At 46.2% G+C, this 27,988-nt stretch overlaps 2 protein-coding genes across 3 annotated transcripts in view; one reads left to right on the top strand and one right to left on the bottom strand.

The window, feature by feature from the left end:
* Ift140 (intraflagellar transport 140) overlaps positions 1-27,988 on the top strand; it is an 83,807-nt gene that overhangs the window by 39,090 nt on the left and 16,729 nt on the right. The gene's annotated exons all lie outside the window — the stretch shown is intronic.
* Positions 948-27,623, bottom strand: Tmem204 (transmembrane protein 204). Its single transcript, XM_051181133.1, has 3 exons — positions 26,681-27,623; positions 16,289-16,444; positions 948-2,321 (listed from the first exon to the last, which is right to left on the bottom strand). The coding sequence occupies exons 1-3, from the start codon at positions 26,958-26,960 to the stop codon at positions 2,077-2,079; spliced, it is 681 nt and encodes a 226-aa protein (XP_051037090.1). The 5' UTR covers positions 26,961-27,623; the 3' UTR covers positions 948-2,076.

Genomic DNA, 27,988 nt, shown 5'->3' with positions numbered 1-27,988 from the left:
CAAATACTTTCTCCATTTCTGAGAGAATTCAGAATTCTTAGCAAGAGTTTTTGACAGATTATCATTTAAAAGGGTAAAATAAAATGTGGAAGAGTTTATACTATGAGAAAGGAAAAGTATGAAAATAAATGCCTGAGGCTGGAGAGATGGTTCAGAGAACTGACTGCTCTCCAGAGGACCTGGGTTCAATTCTCAGCACCCACAGGGCAGCTTATTCATGTCTGTAACTTCAGTACAAGGGCTTCTGACGCCTTCACACAGGCATGCATGCAATCAAAACACCAGTAAACATAAAATAAAAATAAATTATATATTTTTGAAAAAGAAAAGTAATGCTTGGAGTAAATCCCCTGCCTCAGCTTACTTACACTGATTATTTTGTAGCACAGATTGCACTTTTCAGGGCATTGTGGAACCCTCATCTACTGTCTTTGAAAACTATTGAAGCCTGGTTTTATTGTAGTTAGGTGGTTTTTCCCCCATACTGGCCATGTAGACATTTGATTTGGAGTGACAAGCAAGGCTGAACATCATCATAGCCCAGTCTTTCCTGGATAGCTTTCAATTACTGTGGACATGACCACAGCCTGAAACAGACTACATGGCCACTTTTAGACCTTTAATGTACTTCATGTAGACATACACACAATACTAACGTGTATCAGCACATACGTAACATTAGTGTATGGCTAGAAATAAAAATGTCTTATAGGGAGAGCAGGTGGGAGGAAGTCATAGCCAAATGCTTGAATCTGTGTGCTGTACCATAGACATGTACTTGCTCATTTCTACAGTGTGCTGTGTGTTGCATATGGCCAATCTGTAAATGGCTTATATGTCATTATCAGTCTCTTCACGTGTTTCACTGTTTGTTCTGACTAAAGATAAAGCTTTGGTACAGGATGGGCTTCAGAATGTAAACTGATCAACCTTAGTCACTAGAAGAATGAAAACAACAAACTTGACATTTATTAGGAGATGCAGCAAGAGGAGGGCAGCTCACTCCTGGCTTTCATGTTCTGATAGTGCCAGTTTCCTCTTGCTGCATATGCCATCAGTGATTCCTGCCTCCGGGTGGCCATGACGAGCTATCTAGCAAGGGTGCACCAGGACCTTGGTCACAGATGATGTGGGCAGGCAGCTCTGGGTTCTGTGGGCCGTTTTTAACCCCAGAGGTACATATTTGATATGTTTTCTGGGGAGCCACAGACTAAGGATCCAGCATTTTTCAAAGCAGCATGGTCTCCGGAGGTATTCAATAGCTTATCCTGCCCTACCTGGAGGGAGGCTAAAGGTTCCCTGGGAAAAGCTATCGGATTTCATCTTTCCATCCTGTTTGTTGACCTGCTGTGACAGTTCAGTTTTCAGGGTGCAGGAAAGTGGATTTCACAGATGTGGACTTCTGGGTTGCACAAACCTTCAATTGGGGTATGTGCTCCTCTGGATCCTTAATGAAGTCTTTTCAGCCCTTTTTAATGTCAACTCACCAAAGTCTCAGAGAAATGTAGAAATATGGATGGAGTTTATAAAACACAAGTTTTAGACACAGTTTAAAAGCTTGTGTGTATTTTAACTTAGACAAATAATCAGGAGTAAACAAACGTACACTGCTGACCTGATTCTGACATAAACCATTACCACCTGTAGTGAGCTCTGTTTCATTCAAGGGTTTTAAGACCCTTCATGATGGATGTTCTGCTTTATAAAAGTAACCAGGGATGCCATCTTAGTAGATGCAGAATAAATTAACCCCAAATGGAGGTGGAGAGCAAGGTGCCCACACTGCCTCCTTCCCTGCCTCAACATCTAGTTTCCACCTTTAAAACCTGCATATGAAGCCATGCTGTGCTGGCCAAGGAAGAGTGTGTCAGAAGTAGGATGGCACACATGTCATATAGACACATAATATATTCATATGTAACATAATAAATGTACATAAGTATCATACATATGTATATATAGATAACCCAGACTTGCCACACATCTCTGCACAAGCAGAGCCTGGGACAGGCTATTGGTTTCTCGACTATGACATTACAGTAGTTATTCATAGAGAAAGTCCCAATAAGGGTTTTCTCAGCATGGAGACTCCACATAGTCATTATCCAAGCCACGGCGAAACCGCGTTGAAAGAGAGCGGCTGATGACAATCACCCGGGGTGCCATGCAGTCCTCCCTCCGGTGAAGAATGTTCCAGATGAGCATCGCAGCTGCCAGGGTGGCCAGGAGGCAGGCACCAATGTTCAGGTAGCAAGACCAAGATAAGTTGGTGTAAGGACCAATTCTGTAGAAGGTCACCAGTCCGATGACCAACACAAAGCCTGCGGAGAGGAGAGAATATGTTAATAGCTTATATCTGAGCCCTCAGGAGCAGACTATGCCCCTGTCCTTTAGTGCTGTCCTCCTAGGATAGAAGCTGAGCTACTTTGTGTCAGCTTTCTTATGTCTTGCAGCCTTTGCACCTAGAGGTTGCAGCTAGGCTATGACTCTGGGTAGTTTCAGGAGAAGACAGTACTGAGGGTCCTGTCCTATCAATCTCTGGGCATCAGGCCTGCTATCAGGGCCAGTATGGCCTCTACAGTCCCCATACCTGGAAGGCAGCTTTCCCAGTCCCAGACAGAACCAGCCATCAATTTGTTAAACTGAGTTCAGTTAACCTTTGACTTTTATAAATGTTTAATTCATTTGAAGTAAAAACAGATAGTTCTTAAATTATATCTAGAAGAGTGCCATTTGTTGGTTGAAATCCCTGTTGGGGAGTTTTCATACCCATGGCTCTGCATCAGAGGGAGCAGAGTTTCCTCCTTTCAGATCAGGGTGACCTAGAGCCCACACTCAACAAGCACAGCCAGGTTGGGTCCTGACTCAGGACTGGTTTTGATGTTTGATTTCCTTTAACTTCTCAGGAGAAACATCCAGGTTCAGAATTTCCCTCGCCCCACCATACCCCACCAGCCTGTGTTCTGTGCCTTCCTTCCTCTTCGTGGCCTGCCACCACACAAAGGGCAGGAGAAGTGAGTCAGGAGCTGCTAGCTGGTAAACATGTACGAGTGTTCAATGAAGAGTGATACAAAATGCCTTGATTACTGTTTGTTCATTTGCTTCTGTGACTAGATCTTACTGTGTAGGCTAGGCTGGCCCTGAACTCTTTTTTGTTTTGTTTTTTGTTTATTTGAGACAGGGTTTCTCTGTATTGCTTTGGAACATGTTCTGGAACTAGCTCTGTAGACCAGACTGTCCTCGAACTCGAAGAGATACGCCTGCCTTTGCCTCCTGAGTGCTGGGACTAAAGGCGTGTGCCACCAACACCCAGCCTTGAACTTTTTTTTAATTTTTATTTTATATATCGATCCCAGTTCCCTCTCCCTCCCTCCCCAGCCTTGAAGTCTTAACCGTCATCCTGTTTTATCCTCCTGAGTACTGTACCACCATGTCTGGCTCTGACTATCCTAAGTAATGACAGTGGCTTGACCTTGTCGGGTTCCTATCATAGGAACGTCTCAGTTTTCTGCCCAGACTGTGTCAACTAGGATATGAGGACACTGTTGCTTGATAGAGAAGACAGCACTGAGAGATCTGTAGGTCTTGGTGGGTAGAGGCTTTGCACACTGCCGCCTAGAATCAGGGACTCACTAGGCCTGTGGGGTTATGGGGCTTAGCTCAGCTGTGGGAGCAAGAGTGGAAAAGGGCAGGGCAGGGCAGAAACAGAGGCCTGGGGAAGGTCATAGAACACAGGGATCCCATACTGTCCCTACCACAGACAAATCCCACTTCTTTCCCAAGCAGCACCCTCCTCCAGCCATCTAGCTAGGTCTTTCTTGTATTTAAAGCTCGGGGCTCTCCCATAACTTTTATTGGTCTAGGCCAAACACTAGCCCCTCGGGTTTATCAAAAGCTCTGATTAAGTAGAACCCCTGCTGCTGTTCCTCTACAGCCCTGCATATTGACATCTGTAGGTTGTGAATGTTCCCTTCACTCACAAAACCACCACTGCTTACCTTGGAAGACAAAATCATGAGGGCCCTGTGTGATTCCAGAGCAAAGAGCAGCATCGAGACAGACAAACAAGTCAGGGACAGAGAGACAGAGACTGGAAGGATGGGACAATAGCAGCTTTGACTTTTCTAAAAGATAACCATTGTTATCTCATCCTCACTGAAAGTAGAAACTGAAAGTTGCTTTCCCCCATCTTGTCCTAAAATATTAAAACTCATACCCATAAAGATTGTGGTACTTTGTGGAATTTTTCATACATGAAAAGCTGTTAAAATTTGTGCTTCAAGTTGGGTATGGTGTCTCAAGTCTTTATTCCCAGCACTTTGGAAATAAAGGCAGGTGGATCTCTGAGTTCAAGGATAGCCTGGTCTACAGAGCAAGTTCTAGGAGACAAACATACACACACACATACAAACATACACATACACACTCATTTCATTGTACTAACTGCTTACTAGAGGCAGCGTTCCTACCAGTGAAGAGTGAGGCTTCTGTTGACAGCGTCATGCTACAGACATTCATGTTAATAGAGTAAGCAGTTGGAGCTTCTGTCTAATGTCTACAGAAATGCTTTCGGTCTGTGTCCTCGTTCTCATGTCTTTGGGCATGTTTAACAGCCAAAGGAATTTTTTATGCTTGTTTCAAAACTGAGAAGAGGTTGGAACTGAGGCAGACTGGGTATACAGGTGGCCAGCTCACGTCTTCTAAAACAATAAGTGATAAACAAAGAAGGATATGAAGCCTAAGGAAACAAGACCAAGCAGAAAGAAAGATGTCAAGAGGGTGGGAAAATAAGAAGAAAGTTGGCCAGTCAGCAGGAGCCAGTTGCTACCCACCTGCTCTCCTTTCCCCAAGTCTCTCTTCCTGTCTGTGCATGCTAAGGAACATTTTTTTTTTTTAATTTGATAGGGCTGGAGAGGTGGCTCAGTGGGTAAAATGCTTGCCATACAAACATGAGGACCTTGATTCACATTTCCAGAACCCATATAAAAGCCAGACATGGCAGCGTGAGCCTGTAACTGTAAAGGAAGGGGACAGGAAGGTCCTGGGGAAGAAGAAAAGCACACATTACCAACCAGTCTAACCAGAAGGGAAAGCTCCAGGTTCAGTGTCAATGTTCCAGCTTTAGAACCTGTCTCAAAAATAAGATGGAGGATCCAGTGAGTTGGCTCAGCAGGTAAAGGCAGTTGCTGCCCAATGACATAACCTGGCAACTGAAATTCAATTCCCAGAACCCACATAAAGGTGGGAAGAGAGAACAGCTCTATAAAAATTGTCCTCTGACCTCCATGCATGCCATGCATATGCTGTGATATGCACACTCCTACACACACATTATACATACATACAAAATGATATTTTTAAAAAGAGATAGAGACATGGGGTGGTGGCACACCCCTGATTTTAATCCCAGCACTCGGGGGAGGTGGAGTCAGGTGGATCTCTGTGAGTTTGAGGTCAACTTGGTCTATAGCGAGTTGTAGGACAGCCAGGGCTACACAAGAAGCTCTGTTTCGAAAAAATCAAAAAACAAAACAAAACAAAACAACAAAAAATTTTCTTGGCTGGAGAGATGTCTCAGTGGTTAATAAGAGTATATACTTCTCTTGCATAGGACCTGAGTTCGATTTTCAGCATCCATATTAGGTGGCTCACAAGTGCCTGCCTGACACTCTAGCCACAGGGGACCTAGCATTCTCTTCTGGACTCCTTGGGTACCTGCATTTTTAAAAGAATGTTTTCCCTTGTTTTGTTTTTTGAGACAGGGTTTCTCTTGCTGTCCTGGGTCTCGCTTTGTAGACTAGGCTAGCCTCGAACTCACAGAGATACCCCTGTTTCTACCTCTCACATGCTAGGATTAAAGGTGCGGGCCACCACTGCCCAGAAAAGTCCTTTAAAAAAAAAAAAAAAGTAGCAATAGTAGTAGTATTCTCTGGAAACTTGTTTTGATTAAGATTTTTGGATGACCCTGAACCTTCTTTCTAATAAGGACTAAGATGCATTCATGGGACTAGGGAACTTAGCAAGGAGAAAACAGCAAGTGTTGCCACATGTAGGGCAGAGAGACCTGCTTTAATCAAGGCTTTGCAAGAATCATGTGCTATGGCCCTGGGGCCCAGAGTTGCACTTCCAAGAACATTATAACATGAAACTCACGTAGTCATGACTCAATTCAGCCTCCTCCAAGATGAGCCCACTGGGGATGGCCGTGCATGAACTGCAGATCATCAGAGAGAAGGGGTGAAAGTCTCAGATGTGGTGGCCCAAGAAGACACCACAAGAACACAGTCAGTCAGTCAGTCTCTGAACAGTCCAAATACAGGCTCAGCTGCATCTCCAGAAAATACACCAGCTATAAAACTGTCAAGAAAGTCTGGTGTAACTGGACCAGTGCTAGAGAGGAGTCACCTGGGGAAGGGGTCTTGAGGGTTTGTTTTTCAGACATGTAGGAGTCATCCCTGGTCTAAGAACTCTGAATGGGTGTGTCACAATGGAACATGCCAACAGATTGAGGGACAACTATTCAGATTCTACAGGGACAAGCTCTTCCTGCTGCAAGATATGCAGTAGGTGACCTGCTCCATGGTCTGTGTTCTGTAGATGTGCTGGCTGATACTACAGAGGACATCACTGCATCTGCTATCCCCTCCCATGGCCCCATTGCAATCTTCTTAGAGCAAAACTTGCATCTTCCCTATGTAGAAAATGCTTCCTGTTGCCTTAGAATGTGACTCTGCACCTCAGCATGTCGGCTCTGCCTGTTCCAACACCTCTCCTGTGGCTTCCACAACTCTGCCACAGCTCAAGGAGGAGTAGACTCCTCTTGTCCCCCATACTTCATGGTTAGGAGAGATTTAGAGTTGTGTCCATCCCTTGGCTCTTACGGTGCTTGGTCCCCTCTTACCACTTCTTTTGTTTCTATCTCCCCTTTCCCTGGTGCCGGACTCCTCCATCCCAAGGACTGTCAGTAATTACTTGCTAAGTAAATAATTTGAGACAAATCACAGCAAATGCAAAACAAAATAGAACGATGTGAACCTGTAGAAAAGGAGTAAGGGAATGGCCGCCTGAGATTTTTAGTTACCCTACTGACCATGACTGAGCAAAGGCCATACTGGAGCTGGCAGCTTGCGTAATCCACAAAATAACACTGATTTAATTTTCCTCCAAGACAGGGTTTCTCTGTGTAGCCCTGGCTGTCCTGGAACTCACTGTGTAGACCTTGAACACACAGAGCTCTGCCTGCCTCTGTCCCCAATGCTGGGATAAAAGGTGTGCACCACCAGCACCAAGCCACTTTGATTTTAAAGGATGGTCAGAATTGGTCTCACATGACCAAGTCACTGCCTGCTGAGTCACCTAAGGGCCATGTTAGGCACTAGCCCTGGAGCTCACAGACAGCTAATGATTTGTTCTCCGATGATGAATCTACAGTTCTATCTAAGGGTATCTATCTGAGAAAGCTAAGAACTAGGTCCGTCCACCTAAAAAGATGGCATTTGATGGTTTCTTACTATACCAGGACGTGTGGTCATTGAACTCTAATTAAAAGGGGGAAAAAAGGAACACGAAGTGCTTTGACAGATAGTCAGAATAGGCAGCAGACTGGGCCAGCCTCCCAGTCCCATGGCAGTTCTCTGCAGGGCTCCTCTTCCCTGACAACCTAAGAGCTAAGCATGTACTAACTGGGAGAGGCCAGTATCCTGCCTGCTGGGGAAGGCACAAGATGCAAGATAGAAAGCAGAAGCTCTTCCTGCCTGACATTTGCCAGCATCAGACTCGCTTAACTGTTTTTTGCTGAATTGTTTTTCTTTCTTTTTTCCTTTTTTTTTTTTTTTTTTTTTTTTTTGGTGTGTGTGTGTGTGTGTGTCTGTGCTAAGCAAGTGCCCCACCACTAAGCACAATCTGCAGCCCTTTTCTTAGCCCCAACATAGTATGTATGTAAGCTTAATGTATTGTTCCTGTGACTAGCTATATTATTTATCATGTACACAAACTAAAGTTTCAGAGAATGTATCTGTTTCCAGGAACATCATATAAGATGAAAAAGCACTTATTGCATTGAGAAATTAAAGAAATGTAAACTCAAATGTGCATAAAAGATCTGGTATAGCCCTCTATGTCCTGAAAATATAAATTGGAAGATAAAAACTGTAGATCTAGGCCTGGTAGATAGCTCAGTTGATGCAATACCTGCAGTGCAAATATGAGGACTGAGTTCAGTTCCCTCACAAAACCCAGGTTTGAAAAGGCCAGATGATGGTGGTGCACCCATTTAATCCCAGCACTTGGGAGGCAGAGGCAGGCAGATCTCTGAGTTCAAGGCCAGTCTGGTCTGGTCTACAGAGTGAGTTGCAGGACAACCAGGGCTACTCAGAGAAACCGTGTCTGAAAAACACAATAGAAAGAGCTCTTCAGCTTTTTCATCAGCAGTCACGGGAACCCAGCAGTATCTGACATGGGCTGGACTGAATGAGTTCCAGGTGTCTCGCTTTTCACACTGGATACTGATGTGGTAGCACATCCTACAATCCCAGCACTAGGGAGGCAGGGATAGAAGGAAATTGAGTTCCAGGCCAGCCTGGGCTATAGACAGAGACCCTCTCTCAAACAAAAGCAAATGTTTGCACGCCACTCGTTCTGTATACAGATGAGCATGAGCTTCAGTTTTGTTGTAGATCAACGTTAAGCACAAAGGGGAATTGGAATAGTTTGTTCATTCCCAATGTGGGGGAGCCCTATAGGGAACCTCAGCACAGGGATCTAGGTGTACCAAGGCCACCCCAAGGACATGTGTCCTGCAAAAAGGGAACCTGATACACTGTAAAAGGCATAGCGGTTATAGCATCCTGCAGCTCCTGCAGTCAGCTGCCATCCAAGGCCTGCCCTGAGCCAACAGATTAAGGGATAATGTATATGATATGAAGAAATCTCCCCCTTGTTCCATGTGTCATCAATAAAAAGCAAATGAAAACATGGGAAAGCAGAGACATGTGTAGCTTCGTGAATTCAGTGTGTTGCTACATGAGCCCTTGTCCCTTGTGAGAAGGCTCAGCATATTGCACTACAGACATTATTCTGAAATAAGGCCAGCTTCTACTTGTGGGACCTCCTATGCTTGAGAGAAGTAAGCCTAGATAGGAGATGGACCAGTAAGCTGAGGTTGGCTTTCAGCTTGGAGTTCCTGCTTTCATTACCCCTAAACTAAATTAGTCCCTAAAGAAAGCTCCCCTTCTTCTCAGTGTCCTTTCCCCTGAAGACTTCTCTCCCCCAGATTCTCAATGATGTAATCAGCCTGTCCAGAAACCTACCAAAGGGAAGTGCTTCAGCAAGCACCCTGTTCTGCACATGGGATCAGTTCCATCTCTATGAAGTTGTGTTGCCAAAGCAAACAGCCTCTTCCTGTGCGATGGCCAGCGGAGGGTGGTGTGAATTCCAGCACAGTGGAGAGCGTCCCTTTCCTTTCTTTCTTCCTTCCTGCCTTCTTCCTGGGGCCTAAGCTTCTGTCACAAGGCCTTCCTTTTGGATTGACTATCAAACACACACACAGGTGGCATCAGAGGAAAGACAGTGGGGCTGACCTCTGGTGCTCCTCTGCAATTGAGTAAGCAGAGTGCCTGTACCTTAGAGGGGACATGACTGGAGTCTAACAAACATACTGACATGACTGGAGTCTAAAAACATACTGACACTGCTAGGGTTGGCATGTCCAGCATGTATATGCAACAGGAGAAAAATGAAAGCCAGGCCTCTGCCTCTTTCATGACTAGTCTTGAATCCCATGTGTTAAGGGACCCAGCACTACATGACATGAAGCTGAGTTTTTGATCCAAATGGTTACTCTTTCTAGTAGGAGGATCTAAAGTATTGAGGAGCAAGGGATCATGTTCTTCTAAAATTCCCAATGATTCAGCTGGGGAAAGAAGAAAGGGAGGAGAGATGAAGTATACTTAGGATGCAGAGTGGCACTAGAGGACCAGATAAACAAGGCAGGAAGGGAAATCATCTGGACCAAGCAAAGTCTAAGCAAAACATACTTTGCCTTGACAAGTCTAAGAAATCACCAGATTTCCCACCAGCTCACAAGACACCATTTCAATTAGCATTTACTATCCTCAGTAAAGACTAGTAACATCAGCCTCCTCAAGAATGCTAAACAAGCCAGGCAGGCATTGGTCACGCACACCTTTAATCCCAGCATTCTGGAGGCGGATGCAGAGGCAAGAGGATCTTTATGAGCAGGTCAGCCTGCTCTACAAAGCTAGTTCCAAGACAGGCTCCAAAGCAATACAGAGAAACCCTGTCTCAAAAAACCGGGGGAGAAAAAGAAAAAGAATGCTAAACAGCCCCAAATGTGTCTTAAGTCCTGCCATTAAATGAACCTTACAGTTGCCAGGAAAGGATAAAGGAAACCATAATGTGTGACACTGGAGAAGCTCTGGTAGTTAGTTTGTGGGGATTTTTTTGGTTTGTTGTTGTTAGGGGAGCTTGTTTATCCATTCATTTGTTTTGAGACAAAGTCTTACTATATAGCCCTAGCTGGCCCTAAACTTGCTGTGTAGACAAGGCTGGCCTCTTAACTCACAGGTGCTGGGATTAAAGGTGTGTACCACCACTGTGCCTAGCCTCTGACAATTTTGGCCACGTTCAAAACTGCTGAACCAAGAGATAAAGAACGACCCAAAGTCAAGTTTTAAAAGTGGTCTTGGTGGCCGCTAACATCCATTGGCTAATAAATGTGAAGTAAAACACACTTGTAAATGGGCTTTGCAAAGGCTGAGCTGTGGAAGTCAAAGTGCAGGCAGTCGGAAATGGGCAAGTACAAGCTCACCGATTTCAGAGAACCAAAACTGTGTCACGCAATACTTGGGCTTGTTGATAAGCTTCCATAAAAGAGAACTTATTCACCAAGTATGATGGAACCTGCAGGTCACACAGCACTCAGGAGGGAATGTGGGGATATTGTGAGTTTGAAGCCAACCCAAGCTTCATAGCAAATTGAAAACCAACCTAAACTTCATGACAAGAGACTGTCTCAAAAAGCCAAAGGCTGAGGTTGGGTGTGGTGATGCATGCTTGTAGGAATCACATAGAAGATAGGGCAGAAAGAAGTCCAATTTGGAGACAGCCTGGACTACATATAGTGAGTTCCAGGCCATCGTGAACTACATGGAGAGCTTTAGGCTAGCCTGCCCCCCTAACATGACTCCATCTCAAAATACAAGAAGTGAAAATGTTTTACTTTTTTCATAGCTGAGGTTGTAACTCATTGGTAAAGTGCTTGTCTTAATGCACAAAGCCCTGGCTCAATTGCTAGAATATACGTACATACATACATACATACACATACACCATGTTGGAGAAGAGAAAGGCTTAGATTCCACCATGAAGGCAGTTCTGAATAAAGTAATTAATTATGAAATAACTTACACAACCCACATTCTTCCTGGATGCCCCTGGGCATCAGGAAGACAAATTGGTGCTATATGCCATGCTTAGGACTTTTTTAAATATATATACTGCCAAAGAGATTTTGAAATGGGTTATATAAACCATATGGTAGTGATGATAAAGAAGAATTCAGCATGGCCTTCAGAATTACACATGCACTGTCATTTCTGAGACCTTCAGCCCTCATCTCTCTGCCTTCCAGAATAAACTGTGGAACTTTCTAAGCCTGGCATTTTGTAGGGAGGATGCCATAAGCCCTTGCATGTATAAATAGTGCCACACTGGCATGACTAAGGGGCTACTGATGACCTCATCAGCCTGACCCTATATGTAGTATCCTCACAATGAACTCACTAAGCAGTAAGGCTCTAATGATAGCAGAGGAATTGTACTTTGGATGTGCAACTTTATCCTAATAATCCTTGGACCCCAAGTATTTTATCTTCAGATGTGGCTTAGTGAGGCCTGGAGCACACCTTTGTGAATACTAGAGGAATAGACAGGAAGGCCTATCCCAGAGACATGCAGAATTGACCGAGTCTAGAGGGAAGGATAGCTCACCTATCCAGAGTGCATGGCAGGAGAGCCCAGGTTCTGCACTCAAATGACACAGAGAACATGCATTGAGGATGATGTCTCCTCAGTGTGGGTGTCACCACAGTGTTTTAGGAAAGAGAGGCAGCACTGGTTGACACTCTGAAGACAGTGCACCTATGGATCAGAAAAGAAAGTCATGTGTTCTACCACCTCATATTCAGGTGACAGGATGAAGGGATTCAAACAAGGACTTGGTAGTGGGCAGAGCCAAGTGTAGAACCTGGGGCAAGTGTGGAGCCCGCACACTTTCTGGGACACACCTAAAGAATTCAGAAGTTCTCAAGAGCTGTGCAGTGCTGAAGAGTGACCCCACCCCAGTTCCTTTCCCTGTCCTAGGTGCTGCTTAGGGCCAGTGAAGAGCCAGAGGCCACACAAGCTCACTCCCTTTACAGTCACGCGCCCTTACACATTCAGTGCCGCTTTCCCTCCTCTGCCTGCGCTACAGGGTGAGTTCCAGACCAACCTGAGATACTTAACAAAATGAAAAAGTGGTTAAGTGCTTGCTAGCATGTGGGAGCCCCTGAGTTCAACACCTAGCACCATTAGAAAAATCAAGATCGCAGACCACGGAAGATGCAGCAAAGGGAAGAGAAGTAAAGAACTGGGGAAATAGGAATGGGCATTCAGAGTGGGAGTGGGAGCTCAGAGAGCTTCTAGTTGTATAGTTGTATGGACTTCTGTGGAGAGACCAGAAAGACAGCTCACGGACTCAACATTTGGAGCCAAATACTCAGGACCCTGGCAGGTCTGGCTTCTCATCACAGACCCTCCTGCTGGGACCCTGAGTGCACAGTTGCTCTAGGCAGCACTGAGAGGTGCCAGTGTGCTTAGTCTGCCTGGGATGACAGTCAACTGATGGTCATGCTCAGGGGGCCTTGCGTGGGAGACAGTGGGAAACCCTAGCATTTTAAAATCTATGCGGTGCTAGTTAGCACAGAAAGCCAAAAGGGTAGGAGAATGAGAGAAAAAGAAAGTGGAGAGAGCAAGACAGCCTGTGTGGAGCTGCCTGATGGTAGAGAAAATACTGTCAGAGCCACCTCCCCTCCTTGTCTCCCCAAGACTCTGGTGGACACTTCTGTTGAACTCTGTCTTAGATAGCATGCTGCTATCACAGGGAAAAGTTTGGAATTTTAGTAAGCAGACATTGTAAGCATGGAATAGGGTCATGAAGGAATATATCCAACTTTCAGATGAAGCAAAGTTAGACTTGGACAATCCTTAACAGACCTTGGAAATGCCATTGCATGTACTGGGTTAAATATATAAGGGTAAAACCACACAAGACTGCTGACAACCCATTAAAACAGTAGCTTTACACCTGTCCCTGATGTTGCTGAGAAAGGGTCCTCAGAGCTGCACTTCTTGCAGGGGAGGGATGGTCCTTTTACTAGGGTTATACTGAATGTGGCCCTGGTGCCCAGGGATGTGGAGTGCAAAGCAAGTGAGAGCACAGGCAGACAGGGAGCCCACCCTTGAGTTTGTTGCTTCTGCTGGTTTCCAGGGTTTCTCAGCCTCCTCCCTCAGTCAGTCCCACAGACTTTGCTCTTTCATTAGCATCTTCTTTCCCCATGCCCACCCACCTCACCCCAGCACTGGGACTCGGGTCCGCTTGACAACAGGTAATAGCAGGCGTTTCCTCGTCCTGTGACAGGACATCCTGGCGCCCCACAGTCTCTCCCTGGCTTTAAAACAGACCCAAGCACAGGAAAAAACCCAGCTCTAAAATTAGCAGTGTGATAGAAGAAAGGCACATAGCTGCTCTCTGTACTGTTTGTCAATGAAACAAGTCTAAACAGGCCAAATGCATTTCCTTTTTGGGCAAAACAGACCTGTCAGGATGATAGTCAGCTGGGAGGCACAGACGCTTCCCAAAGTGCCCTAGGACCACAGCCCTCATTGCTCTGGCATTTTCCACTGGTCTCCACTGAGATGGTCTAACCTCTCCAGAGGTTGTGCTGACCTTCAAATACTCAAAGTAGGGGTGTACTAACCCCGGTACCCTTCAGGAGGCCCTGATAGATGGCCTCCAAGACTGCCAAACATAATTGAATTTCAGTTAATGGAAGTTTTCCTCACTTTGATTTTCCTTCAGTGAGTATTTGGAAGCAATACTATTTTCTCATGAAACAGATGCATGCAGGAAGCCAGTGTCAGTCCTGCCACAAGACCCTGGCAAGTTCTGATGGCTCCAACTTAGAGTCTCTAGGATGTTTAAGGAAGAAAGGCAGCAATCAGGTTGATTATCACACTAGAAGTAGTTCCACAGTCAAGAACTATTACAGAAGAAAATAAACAACAATGAAAGAACTATTGTTCTCTTTCTTTTTTGCCACTAAGATGTCTTTTCATTTTTTTTATTTGTTATTTTTGAGGGGAGGTGGTTTTGACAGGGTCTCACCATGTAACTCTGACTAGCCTGGAACTTGCTGTGTAGACCAGGTTGGCCTTGAACTCACGGCGATCTGCCTGCCTCTGTCTCTAGAATGCTGGGATTAAAGACTAGCAAAGTATCTTTGTAAAACTCAGCTTTCCCTATGGCATTTTCAAAACCTTCCATTTCCTTCTTGAGAGGATGGTTTCAGATGGTGGAGGCCCTCACTTCAGTGGGAAGAGCTGTTTGTCTCATCAGTAGAGGGCAGAGTGAGAAACTTCTAACCATGCCCCATGTTGTACATTCAGTGGTGACGGTGGGAAGAGAGCAGGACTGACCCTCAGTCACATCTGCATGTCTCATCTCAGTGTTCCTCATATGCAGTGGGAGTTACAGAAATGACTTTGTATTGCAGCTGGGTAAACTGCAGCTGGCTCAGTGGGTGATTGGTTCACATTCACATTGGTAGAGCCAGGACACAAATCCAGCTTCCCTGCCACTGAGTCCTGGGTCCTTCCACAGTCCCCACCCCCCACCCTTTCCTGCCTCTGACTGACCACAGGGAAGTGACTTTCCCAGGACCATTCCGCCACACTATTCTTAGCATTCAGGGTAGCAGTGTTTCCTGACTCCCACCAGGCGTTCTCTAGCACATAAATACCGGTCAACCTCATTCTGGAAACTGTTTCTCAAGAAAGATAAAGGCCTAGGATCTATTATTCCTAGAATGATTCACTCCAGACTTCCTGCCGTTTCCCCTGTTAGGAGTGTACACTGGACACAGGAATGGCTGGCATTCTAGAACAAAAAGGAAAGGTTGCTTCAGAGTGTCCACACCCTGCTCCTGTGCACCTGTGGGCCCTCATTTCTGTCTGTAGACTGAATAGCTGGCATCCTTAGTGAGCTGCAAGAGGCTTGAGCTTCACCTAGTTGTTCATGATCCTAACAGCTCTGAGCCCACAGGATGGAGTAATGGAACCCTGGTCATTCGGAGGTCAGTCACATTTGGACAGTTGCCATGACGTCTACCAGCAGTCTAAACCTTTCACAGTTCTATGGATCATTTCTTGTGGTGACGCTACTCTTACCCTTTAAAAAGCAAATTTTCAGTGAGGCATGGTAGTGCACGCCTTTAATACCAGTGCTCAGGAGGCAGGGCAGGCGAATCTCTGAGTTTAAGACCAGCCTCATTTATGTATTGAATTCCAGGCCAGCCAGGGCTACATAATGAGATCTTGTCTCAAAGCAAGCAAGCAAACAAATAACAGCAAATTTGCTCCCATGTTGTCTGATCTTACACATAATACCCCCAGATCATTAGGCAGGTGGGTGGCTGATGCAGTACTACTCTGAGGCAGCTCTGCTCTCTGATGATCCAATGCCATGTAAGGTCAGGTTATGGTCTGCATCTGTGTTACAGCTAAGATAGGAGCATGTATGCATGTATGGGTGGGGATCTCTTGTCCATTCAGTCTATATGTAACATGTTTGCATGAGCTTCTCACTGGTCATGAGCAAGGATGTATACTGAGCCTTCTGAGTGGCTGTCAGCTGGGTGGGCTGGGACAGGCTGGGGCTGTCTCCTGCCTCTGCCCAGCATAAGCCAGCTCTTCACCAGCTGCTTCAAATTGGCATCAGGAGCACACTGTCATTCAGAAGGGCAAATATGGTACAGATTCTGTAGTCTTGGAAAAGCAGAACACCTTACTTCAGTATGCTAGAACCACCTTTAAAACAGAAATGGGCTTGACAAGTAAAAAGCCTGCAACCATACCTCAAATCACTCAGGGCCCTGGGGTATGCTTTCTCCATGATATCAAAAAGGCCTAGCAGGTCCACAGTGTGTCTAATCTGCCCACCTTGGGTACTTACTTGCCAGCTGGAATGCAGCAGCCATTGCCTCCTCCCAGCACTGGGATTCTGGTGACATCAGGGGCAGGCCCATCAGCCCAAGGACGAAGGTTATCTGACCCACGGCAAGTGCAGCTGTGGCCACCAGGTTGCAAGCACGCATCATGTCAAACTGTACTGTGGGCCAAAAGGAGGAAAAGAAGATGGTCAGTATGGTGAGCCACTTAGGGAAGAGGCAAGTCACATGGCCCTGGTCACATTCATCTTCAGTGATAGACACTTCCTTTCTAGGCCTCTATTGGACCTTTCAAAGAGCAACACAAACAGCTAGTATCGTCTCTAAACAGAACTTTCTGGAAGTACCTCACCTACTCTGTCTTCATGCTTTCCTGTCCTCTTTCCTGCCATTTCAGGATTCCCTAGCTTGGCTGCAGTAGTTACACACACACACACACACACACACACACACACACACACACACACACACACGCAATAGTTACACACACACAGACACACGCAGTAGTTACACACACACACACACACACACACACACACACACCCGGGCTGGAATGCTGCTCTGTGATTTGAGTCTGTGTGTGTGTGTGTGTGTGTGTGTGTGTGTGTGTGTGTGTGTGTTATATGCATGTGTGTACACATGGTACTGGGGCTGGAGGCAGGGGAGGGGGGCAGTAGACTTGCCAAGTATGTGCACATGGAGGCCAGAGATCAACGTCAAGTGTCTTCTCTATTACTCTCTAACTTATTTTTTGAAATAGGGCCTCCCTGCTTCTATATCTCATCATTTTGGCTAGACTGCCTGGGATCCTCCTGTCTCTGCCTTCTCAGTGCTGGGTTACAGGCATACTCCACTTCACACAGGTTTATTGTAAGTGCTGAAGACTCAAAGTCCGATCTTGCATAGCCAACAGTTTACTCCCTATCTTCTAGTTTGGATCTTAATAAGACAACTGTTACATTTTCACTCAGGTGCTGTATTATAATGGAGACTAGAAGGGAAGTCCCATCAACAGCAGAGGGTTTCTTACTTTGGATGGGTCCTATGGGCCCTCAGCTGCACTCCCCACTTAGCCATCCAGATACGCAAGAACTCAACAGTGGTTTTGGTTTTGATTTTTTGTTTTGTTTTGTTTTTTGTTGTTGTTGTTTTGTTTTGTTTTTTCTTTTCTTTTTGTGGTATTTTTTTATTTGTTTGTTTTTGAGGCAAGGTCTCTCTACATACATAACCCTGGCTGTCCTGGGAACTCTGTAGACCAGGCTGGTCTCAACCTCACAGATTCCTCCTCCTCTGCTTTCCAAGTGCTGGATTAAAGGTGTGGGGCACCACACCCAGTTTAAAACTCAGCATTACCTGTCCTTCCTATAGGCAAAAGTGATATTACTGGGCCTCTCTACCAGCAAAGGATAGAGCAGGAACCAGACCTGGGTCTGCTGAGCCCAGGCCCCCACCCTATATGCCTCTAATGCCCCATGCCCTTCCTTCATTCTATCAGCAGCTAGAGTGGTGCTCTAACCTTTGTGCTTGCCTTCCTTCTCCTTACTCTCTCTATGTTTTTGTTGTTTTTGAGACAGGGTTTCTCTATGTAACCCTGGCTGTCCTGGAACTTGCTCTGTAGATTATGCTGGCCTTAATTCAGAGATCTGCCTCGTGAGTGCTGGTGTGAGCCACCATGCTCACCTTGGTATCACACCAAAGCCCATACTGTGAGATGGTGACACACCAGCATGCTGACATTTAATGGCCCAGGTTGCTCCCGAGCAACAGCAAATACATAACTGGAGACAGCTAGGAAGCAGTGAATGGACACAGGAGGAGCATGCCAGCCCAGACTTTGCTCCCTTGTGGTCTAGCAGTGATGAGGGAATTCTGATCCGCACACTTGTTGCAGATAAGTCAGTGCTCAACTCAAAGCAGGCCTCAAAGACTGGAGGTGCTATTCTCCCCTCATTTGAAAGACTGATTTTCAGAATTGGGTCACAATAAATAACATCATCAGTAACACAAGAACTGAACATGAAAGGCCTTCTGAGACCCCTGACGAACCTGTACTTCTATGATACTGTTGTATTGTCTTCCTCTGTGGGCAAGGAAGGTGTGGAGGCTGGCCATCTCATGCACAAGATGGGTGGCCTCTTTTGTGTGAGCCAGCAAGTAGGGCCCTGCTTATAAAGACCTGTAGATCCTTTGTCCCACTTCTCACAAAGCACTGAGAGGCAACCCAAGGCCCCTTTACCTCAGTGGACTTATAAACAGCCAGAGTGTAACTCTGACCCATTACCACCAACATTGGCAGTTCCATTTGGTTTGACCTAAATGTTTATTGAAATGCAATATAGATTTACCAAATAGCTCAAAGCTCTCAGGCTCGGTGTCTGCCTAACCCCCCCCCCCCCATCTCATGTGGGCTCTGTATCTGGGCTCATGGTGAGCACTTCTGCTGGGACTGTGGGCACCTCACTGTTACTCCGTCATCCAACCCATTCCCGAAGCCCTACCCTCCCAGGTTCCCCTCACCACACAGCAAAGCCAGATTCTCAAGTCTCCTCCTGCCTCTAATGACCCAACCTAGTAGGTGACTATGTAGAGTAAGGTACAGCCTATGAGAACACTTAGGCCTGGAGGTTAGAATTCATAGGCTTCAAAAGTCTCATCCAAATACCCGGAGACCTCTGTGCACTGCTCTGTTCTTGGAAACTGACTCTGTCCAGCAATTAACCTCTATACAGGTGAAGGGTTAAAGTGTCATGGGCAACCCTGGATGAGAAACAGCTTATCTACATGCAGGGCCAGGAAACATGTGGGATGGTACGAAGAACTTAAAACCCTGTACTGGCAACCATGAAGCAAGGTCCCATTTCCTTCAGACCTCTCTCAGACCATGATGGCAATTGGAGAGAAGCCATCATATCATGAACTGAACATAGACTTGCTCTTGTGGTGCTGTGATATGTGACCGCCATTCCGCCTAGGGTCCTGTGTGCCACACTCCATCTTCATGCTGGATGATGTCTGGTTCCAGCTCCTTTCAGGGCCATGTTTATATTTAGGCTATAGAGTCACACAGCATCATCCTGGGGTTTTGTGCCACTTCCTGTCACCTAGGGTCAGTCTGTCCTGCCCATTGTGTTTTAAGCTACTTCCTGTGCAAAGAACTCTCCTGTCATTTAGCCCCTTCTAGATCTCGGGCTTTTCCAGCTTGCCACCTCCAGTGTGGGCAGCACAAGCAGGTATAAACCCAGTGAAGCTTGTGTACCAGCTTACATGAAGAGTTGTGTGGATGTAGAAGGTCTTAAGCTTACTGGGAAATCCAAACAGCCCATGCACCTGCTGGCCCACCAGCACGAGGTGCCACTAGATTAACAACAGCTGCCACTCACTGGACCTTCTTTCCACTTTGGGCACATCCAAGCAGCTGCTTCTTTCTTGCTGTACTCACAGCAAAGCCAGCAGCCTCCTGTGGGCTCATCCTCTGGTGACTGAGAACTTATGTCCTTCAGTCCTTAGAGTTATCATCAATCAGAACCCAGGTCACTAAAGACCCTAATGCAGCTGAGTGATGCTTCAGAGGGGCATGAGGTTGACTGGCAGGTGAAACACTGGCCAAAAAAAGTCTGACAACCTGAATTTGATCCCCAGAACCTACATAAAGGTGCAAGAAGAGACCCAACTCAAAAAAGTTGGTATCTGACCTCCAGACATGCACCATTTGCATGCATGTGTCTGCACATATTGCATGTGTATACATGCTAATAAAAATAAACCTAAGAAATTTAATAAAAGGGCAAGAGATGAACTAGGGTCTGGTGGTCCTTTGTTTGTTTGTTTGTTTGTTTGTTTGTTTGTTTTTCCAGTCAGGGTTCCTCTGTGTAACAGTCCTAGCTGTTCTGGAACTAGATCTGTCAACCAGCCTGGCTTCAAACTCACAGAGATCCACCTGCCTCTGCCTCCCGAGTGTTGGGACTAGAGGGGTGCGCCACTCCCGCCTGGCAGGTGTGGCAGTCTTAAGACTCCTGGTAGGAAACAGTCAAGCGGCCATAACCCTCAAAGTATAGGCACAGCTTAAAATAGCCATGTGTGATCTTGGACTCTAGAAAGATGAGGAAGGAGGAAGTGTTCCTTGTGCAAAATGTTTTGAGTTTTTGAACCCAGGGAGTATGATTTCAGGGTCTAATTGCTCTCTCCTCCCACAGCAGACTAAGGCTTTGTAACAGGCAGGTAGTGGCTGAGGTTCAGACCAGTGGCCACCTCTTTTGATTTGCTTTACAGCTAGCCTGATAATGACCACACACTGCAGGAGGTCAGCCCAATTCTCTGTGCTCCTGCAGGGTGTCCTGCCCACTTGGCAGGCTCTGTACTCCATAACGCTCCCTCTGTAATCTGAAAAAGCATTCCTGACGACCTGTACCAACCTCATTCTTCACAACGCTCTGCCACCTGTACACTGGGCTTTTTGGTGTTGTTGACTTATTTTTTGTTTGCATGTGTGTGCATACATACATGTATACATGTTCACACTTGTGTTGGGGAACGTGGGTGTGGTGCAATTGTACTTGTATGTGCATGTATGTGGAGACCAAAGGTTGAAATGAGGTATCTTCCTTGATCACTTTCCAGCTTATATACTGAGTCTCTTCCACTTGAACCAGGAGCTCATGTAGCTCTTCAGGGTGTCTCTGCACCCTGAGCATTCAAATTACAGATGGGCCAAGACACCCACCTACTATTTCAATGGGTTCTGGGACTGAACTCTGGTCTTCAGGCCTTCACCTTCCAAGTAGGCACTTTGCCCTCAGGGCCTGCTCCCTAACTATTGTGTGGTTATTTTTACCCTGTATATCAAGACTTCTTTTTTAATTTATTATTTTATTATGTATGCCTGCATGTATATCTGTGAACCATGTATGTGCCTGGTACCCACAGAGGCCAGAAGAGGGCATGGGACTCTCCAGGTATTGAGTTCAGTTGGTAGGAGGCACCATATGGATCTGGGAGTCTCACCCCAGGTCTTCTGGGGGAGCATGTGCTCTTAACCACTGAGCACCTCCCCACCCCAAAGGGCTTCTCCCACTCACAAGCCTTGCCTTCATTTTTGTTTTATTTTGTTTTTCGAGACAGGATTTCTCTGTGTAACAGCTCTGGCTGTCCTGGAACTCATTCTGTAGATCAGACTGGCCTCCAATTCACAGAGATGCACTTGCCTCTGCCTCCCAAGTGCTGGGAATACAGGTGTGTGCCACCATGTTTAGCCTCACAACCCTTTTTTGTCTAAGAAATTGTTTACATATCTCAGGTATATAGGTAGGTAAAATAGGAATAAAAGCCAAACATTTACTGATAATAATCATAAAGACATTTTAAAATATATAAGTATATTTTAAAATATATAAATATATATTTGATATAAATATAATTTATACCATTTATTAAAGACAAAAGCAAATTTATATACTAGTTATTTGTATACTAGTAAAGAATTATACTAATTCTTTAATTGATAAAGAATTGAATCTTGCCTGGCATGATGGCATATGCCTTTAATCCCAACACTTGGGAGGCAGAGGCAGGCGATTTTTTAATTCAAGGCCAGTCTTCTCTACAAAGAGAGTTCCAGGACAGACAGCCAGGGCTACACAGAGAAACTCTGTCTCAAAAAACAAAGAATCAAATTTGGTTGAATATTTAGTACTATAGGATGTAGAACATCTTCATTTGTCAGAGTTGATATAATTCTGATTTTTATAAACTATTTACATTAACTTATTTATTAGAGATACAACAATGTGCATCTCACAGAGGGCGTGTAGAGGTCAGAGAACAATTTTCAGGAGTTGATTCTCTCCTTCCACCATGTGGGGTCAAAGGTTGTCGGGCTTAGGCTAAATGCTTTTACCTACTTAGCCATCTTGAAAACCCCATATTTTTTATTTTTATTTTAGTTTAGGTTTAGTTTTTTCAAGACAGGGTTTCTCTGTGTAGCTCTGCCTGTCCTGGAACTCGCTTTGTAGATCAGGCTGGCTTTGAACCCAGAGATCCTCCTAAGTGCTGGGATTAAAGGTGTGAGCCACCACTGCCTGGCTATTTTTTTAAATTATTTACTTATTTTTATGTTATGTGCATTGGTGTTTTGCCTGCATGTATATCTGTGCAGGGGTGTCAGATCTCCTGGAACTAGAGCTACAGGTAGTTGTGAGCTACCATGTGGATACACCACATGAATACATAGTACAAGACAGCAGAAGATTGGTTAAAGGGGTTTCAGAAATTATTAAAAATTCTATCAGAATCCAAAATTCTTTTAATGATTTTTTTTAAATGAAACTCAAGTCAGCAAACCAAATGTTACAAAAGGTGAAAAATAGGCAATGAGTGGTAGTTCACACCTTTAATCCCAGCAGAGACAGACTGCAAGCTCCAGACCAGCCAAGGCTATATATATAGTAAAACCCTATCTCAAAAAGAAGAAAGAAAAATAAATAAATTACTATAAGTCAACCCAAAATGTACCAATTTAATATATACATGCTGAGGAATGATAGTAAGAAAAATATTTAAAATCTTTGCTACTCATTATGAAACAATTCTGTTTCTTTAAGAGCAATTGTGTTTCACTTAGTGGTGAAAATACTGTTGTTATTAGCATATAGAGTTTCAGATAGAGCTGGGGTGTTCCAGGCAGCAGCAGTTGATACTATGTGGCATGAGAACATAAAACACCAGGAAGTACCAAGTGCCCACACTGTATGTTCAGGGCCAAGGCTCTAGTAAAGTATCACACACACACACACACACACATTCCATATGGGAACATGACTAGCAGTTTAAGGAGCCACCCAGAGACTCCGCTACATCAAATGATAGTAGAACTGGAAGGTGTTGCAATGTGATGTTAACAGTACAGGAACAGACTAACAGGCATCCTGAGCTTCATCTTGAAGGCCAGGAAAGGAGCTGAATAAATGACAGAGCAGGTTGGAAAGAGAATGACCCAAGTGGCTTGTAAGGCGGGGTGCATAATCAGTGCAGTGAGGCTAGAAGACTGGCACTTGGAGCCCGGAAGAGAGTGCAGACAGACTGCTGGCCTGTCCTTCTGCCCTCTGCTCCCCATTCTGTTGTCTTCCTCGCTCTGCCTTCCTGGCAGCTTGAGTTCCATCATACCCCATGAAGGACTCTACAAAGTCATTCACTCCCTGCCTGAATGAGTTCCCCTCGAATCACAGAGAGTGCTGCAGAGCCCCACCCTGAGAAAGAAGCAGTCTCATTGTGGCTGCTGACCCCCACCCAGAGGGCCTGTGTGTGCAGCCTAAGATGTCCCAGAGAGCACCTGGCATAGATATGCCTAAACAAACAATCTGGCTAAGTGGCCAGCCAGCCAGCCTGCCTATCTAGGCGGGAATATTTGATGTCCAGCATGGCACAGAGTGTGTGGAGATGCTCAGGGGCTGCCTAGGGGCAGGAGTTGAGGGCTCTCCCTTGGTAGCATGGAGGTCCAACTGATCTGTGCCAGGGTTCAACTTTGTGCTCATATTCAGGTGCAGCCTAAGTTCAGAAAAAGGACTAAGGATCCCGGAACAAGAACACAAGCTCCGAAAAGTGAGGCAGACAAAGAGTGGAGCTAAACCTGGGCTCAAGTAGTCAAGCAGATCCTTGGTCTCCAACTCTCAGCCCAGGGTATCACTTAACAGAATGGCCAACTGGCAAAAATATCCCCAGTATGACATAGAAAAGACATGGGCACCCGAGTTTGACCTGTATGAACCATGTTCCGATCCAGTGCTCTTATGACATCTGGGAGCACAGAGCCCTTAGACCAGAGTTGAGAATGTTAGGAATGTCCCCTTTGTTTTTTCTGCAGCTCAGGCCGGTCCCATGGATGTTTGCAATCAAAAAGCACTGAGAGACCCCCAACTCAATGTATTCTGCAAGCAAGAACTCATGGCACAGGACTACCAGGGGGTGACCCTACCAAATGGCCCCACCAGTGATGTCTGGAAATTCTAAGAGTGGCCTGTCCTGTCCTTGTAACCCAGTGCCCTAGGCTGCTTCTCATAATGAAATTGTGAGCAAGCCACACAGTCAGCCCTGTGACACCAGTGACTATGCCCATAGTGCATTGGAGGGTTTATAAAGTATCATTCATTGCTCAGACAGGAAGGTTGTTACCCTGATGCCATCTGTCTAAATGGTAGAATGTGGGCAGCTGCCCCTCCCCAGAGGTTTGATTTGTAGATCCACCTGGGTCACATGGTGGGATTTTATATGAGAGTCTCAGATTGGTCACAAGTCTGATTTTAAATGGTAGCAAGTCATCATGCAGGCTGGGGATATAGGTCCACAGGGGTGGGGACAACAGGCATCACTGGCCGTGTGGTTTCTATTGTCTCTGTCCATGAAGAACAGAGTGTGAGTTGACTTAGTGGATAGCACAAGTGGTGAGCAAAGCTCATGGAGAGAAGATGAAAGGGAAGAGACCAGCAGCAGCATCTCTACCTCCAAGCCCCTGGGCACAAAGCCAAACAGCCTTGTCCCCAGCCAGGGGGTTAGGGACCAGCTTCCGCTCAGGAAATGCTGACTGGTGGCTACTTTGTTCCTATTGCATTTCAGTCTCAATGTGTGCTTGACTGTGTTAGCAACCAGAATTATCCATTTAGCCTGTTTTCCAAAAATTTCCATCCTGTTACTTAGTATCAAGAAGCTCTTCAGTGTCTTTTTTTGTTGTTTGAGCAATAGTTGCTGCTCAGATTCATTAAGGATGAGCTACTTGCAAATGCCATATTATTTGCAAAAGGTGTTCATTTTTTCTTTTTGAGACAAGGTCTCACTATGTATCCCTGGGTCAGCACCTGAGTGCTAGGATTACAGTCATCCATCACCAGCCCAGCTTAGGAAAGTATTTTTAAATTGTCTTGGGAGCTCATCAGGTATGGTGGCAGACTCACATAGGTGGGAACCTTAAGAAGGCACAGGTAAAAGGGAAAATGTGGGGTGCTCAGGGTAGGGACAGCTGTGGCTGCCATGCCATCACATAGCTGGGGGGGGGGGGATGTCATAGAGGCCCTGTGTATTCTGTTGGCCTGAGATAACAGGCCTCAGAAGGAGGAGAGTGGGAAGAACAAGGTATCTATCTACACAAGATGCTCCTGGATGCACCAGCTGGAGCACAAAAGACAGAAAAGGGAGACAGTACTGTACACATATCACAGGGGACAGCTGGACTGTTCAGAGACTTTATGGTCCAGAATGGAATTGACTATTCTCAGAGCCTAGCGAGCCCCAGCCTACACCTAACCCCACCCCAGAAGACCTAGACAAAGCCATGGCCCCTGTGAGAAGCTTGGTGGACCCTCAAGCTTACTAGCTTTCCTACCTAGCCAGAAAGGTTGTGGAATGCATAGGGAGAGCTCTCTACTGACACATCACATGAAGACCCAAGTCCAGCTATTTAGCCTCCCTCCCACAAGACACCCAGATTCTGAGAGTGCATTCATGTATTTTGATCTGTCTCTCAATAAAAGGCTCCCTGCCTGTCAAGGCCCCAAGGAAGAGGCTGACCTACCCCCATTGTAAGGCACGGTACCTCTACCTATGAGATAGGAATGCTGTTTCCTGGCCTACCTTGCAAAGCCACTGTTGGTCAGGATCAGGCTTGAGGTGGCTGCATTGGGCAAGTCACTCAGGATTTCCAGAAAGTCCGTTGATAACACTGGGGGGGGGGGTGCCCACCTAAGTCTCATGTTTTCTAAAGATCAGTGTTGTCTTCTGACAGAGCTGTCTGACCTGTAGCCTCCATGGAAGTCTGTAGTTGAGACCCCCTGTCAGTTTTAGGGGGTTGTCATCTGGAGAGAACTTGCATGTAGACAGACATGCCTATTTTAGGTAGCATCTTCATATTTATGCAAACTTTCTTCTTGTACTCTCAAACCTAAGCTCTATTTTAAGTGAAGTCCCCACTCCCAGGTAGTATATAGACCCAAGACAAGAGAGCTGGAAAAGGAGAAGGCCACCATTGGGGTGGGGGAGGTAACACTGTACACTTTGCTACCACGTGCTTCCTCTGGTCTCCTAGACACCCCAGCCAGATTCTCCTTCCCTGGCCTAAAGGCCCTGACTAACTAAGAAATACAGACAGAACTCATCCACATATTCTTACACTTCTTGTTTTAATCCTTAGTGGTACTTCTTTCTACCCAAGGAACAATGTCTTAATTTGATTAGCATACCTATTTTTCATCCTTCAGCCACATGAATTGAACTGTGAAGAAGTCCATCAAGGGAGTTATGCGGTATTGCTTTTCAGGGCGGGCTTGAGGTCCATGCTCCGTGACACCACCACTATCCTGAGCACAACCTCCCCTCCCCTAACCACCTGAAGGTGACAGGAAAATAAAGAGACTTACGTTTGACGGTGCCTCGAGACTCCTGGAAACCTGCTGACTCAGAGCCCCATGCTAGCACCTCACAGTCATGTGTGTCCACCTGCCCAGTTCGGGTCCCAGGGCTTGTGCCTCCCTTACCCCTGTCCGCCAGCCAGCAGGACCTCCACAGCCCCACACTTCGCTTGCGTCCATCCTCCAGCGTCTGGTACACCCAGTTGGGGGTAAAGGCTGCTGCATTGTTGAGGATGAGGGAGACAAGGGCCACCAGCACAGCTGTGGCCACAAGTTTCTGGACAGTCATATCTGACTGCCAGTACTGTCTATCTCGGAGAAAGGCCCAAGTCCAGGTCAGCTGCTGTGCATCCAGAGAAAGCCAAGATGCTGCTAGGTGTAGCTAGAGAACATCACCACTCATCCTTGGGAAGCTATGCAGCAGCTCCAGCCAGGCACATGAGGATGTCGGCAGTATGGGGAGAAGCCCATGGGATGGGTCCAAGTGAGCTGCTCACAGCCCTGCCTTATCCTCCCTCTTGAACCTGGAGCAGGGACAAGCCTGTACTGAAGCTGGTCTCTCCAAGACCCATTCCTGGGAGAAATCTGGGGCACCGGCCACACCAGCGAGAATCCAGAGTTGTAAGTGGGCCGTCTTCTTTGGAACAGAGGCCAGGAAGGCTGTGTCCACAGTACTGCTTGCCTACAGCAGTGGAAAACAAAGTAACTCAGGAGGCATGCACAGCATGGGAATCAGCTGGTCACACTCCTTAGAACTGCCTGTGGGAGTCAGTCCGATGAGAGCAGGGTTGTGGAAGCAGTGTGGGTTTGGCCACCTCTCTGCTGCCTAGCCCGTCTTAGTACCTCTGCCACAAATGGCAGGTCCTGGAAAGCAGAATGCCTGCTACAAGGAAGTGTGTGTGTGTGTGTGTGTGTGTGTGTGTGTGTGTGTGTGTGTGTGTGTGTGTGTATGCGCGCGCGTGCGTGTGAGCGCACTCCCGTTTCCCTGTCTCTCAGCAGAGAGGAAATGGTTGTTTTTGAGGCTGTTTTTGGTGAGCAGGAGGGCGTAGCCAACTGCAACAAATAGCAGACCTTCCACAGAGCCAGACACTAACAGGATGCGCTTCCTGATGGGAATGGCCTGCTCCAGCCCACCCCCTGGCTGCCCCTCCCCATCTTCCTGTCCCATAGGAGTAGTCAGGGATACCAGCCAGGACACTCATCTTCTTACCTGTTGCGGTCAAACCTAGCCAGCTGTGCTAGGTCCAGGATCGGGGGATGCCAGGAACACCACAAACAGGCAGAATCCTAAGAGACTGGGTGTCCAACCATCCATCC

This window comes from Phodopus roborovskii, unplaced genomic scaffold (genome assembly GCF_943737965.1).
Source record: "Phodopus roborovskii unplaced genomic scaffold, PHOROB, whole genome shotgun sequence".
In the NCBI taxonomy this organism is placed as follows: Eukaryota; Metazoa; Chordata; class Mammalia; order Rodentia; family Cricetidae; genus Phodopus; species Phodopus roborovskii.
The sequence above is the reverse complement of the archived record's forward strand: the minus strand, read 5'-3'. Positions and strand labels throughout refer to the sequence as shown.

What these genes read in the sequence shown, in the direction of transcription:
- Tmem204 (XM_051181133.1), bottom strand. Translation starts at nt 26,960, where the DNA reads ATGACTGTCCAGAAACTTGTGGCCACAGCTGTGCTGGTGGCCCTTGTC. An exon ending in GTCTCGAGGCACCGTCAAAC is followed by an intron (nt 16,445 to 26,680) that starts GTAAGTCTCTTT and finishes TTTGGCCCACAG; the next exon opens with TACAGTTTGACATGATGCGT. An exon ending in TGCTGCATTCCAGCTGGCAA is followed by an intron (nt 2,322 to 16,288) that starts GTAAGTACCCAA and finishes TCCTCTCCGCAG; the next exon opens with GCTTTGTGTTGGTCATCGGA.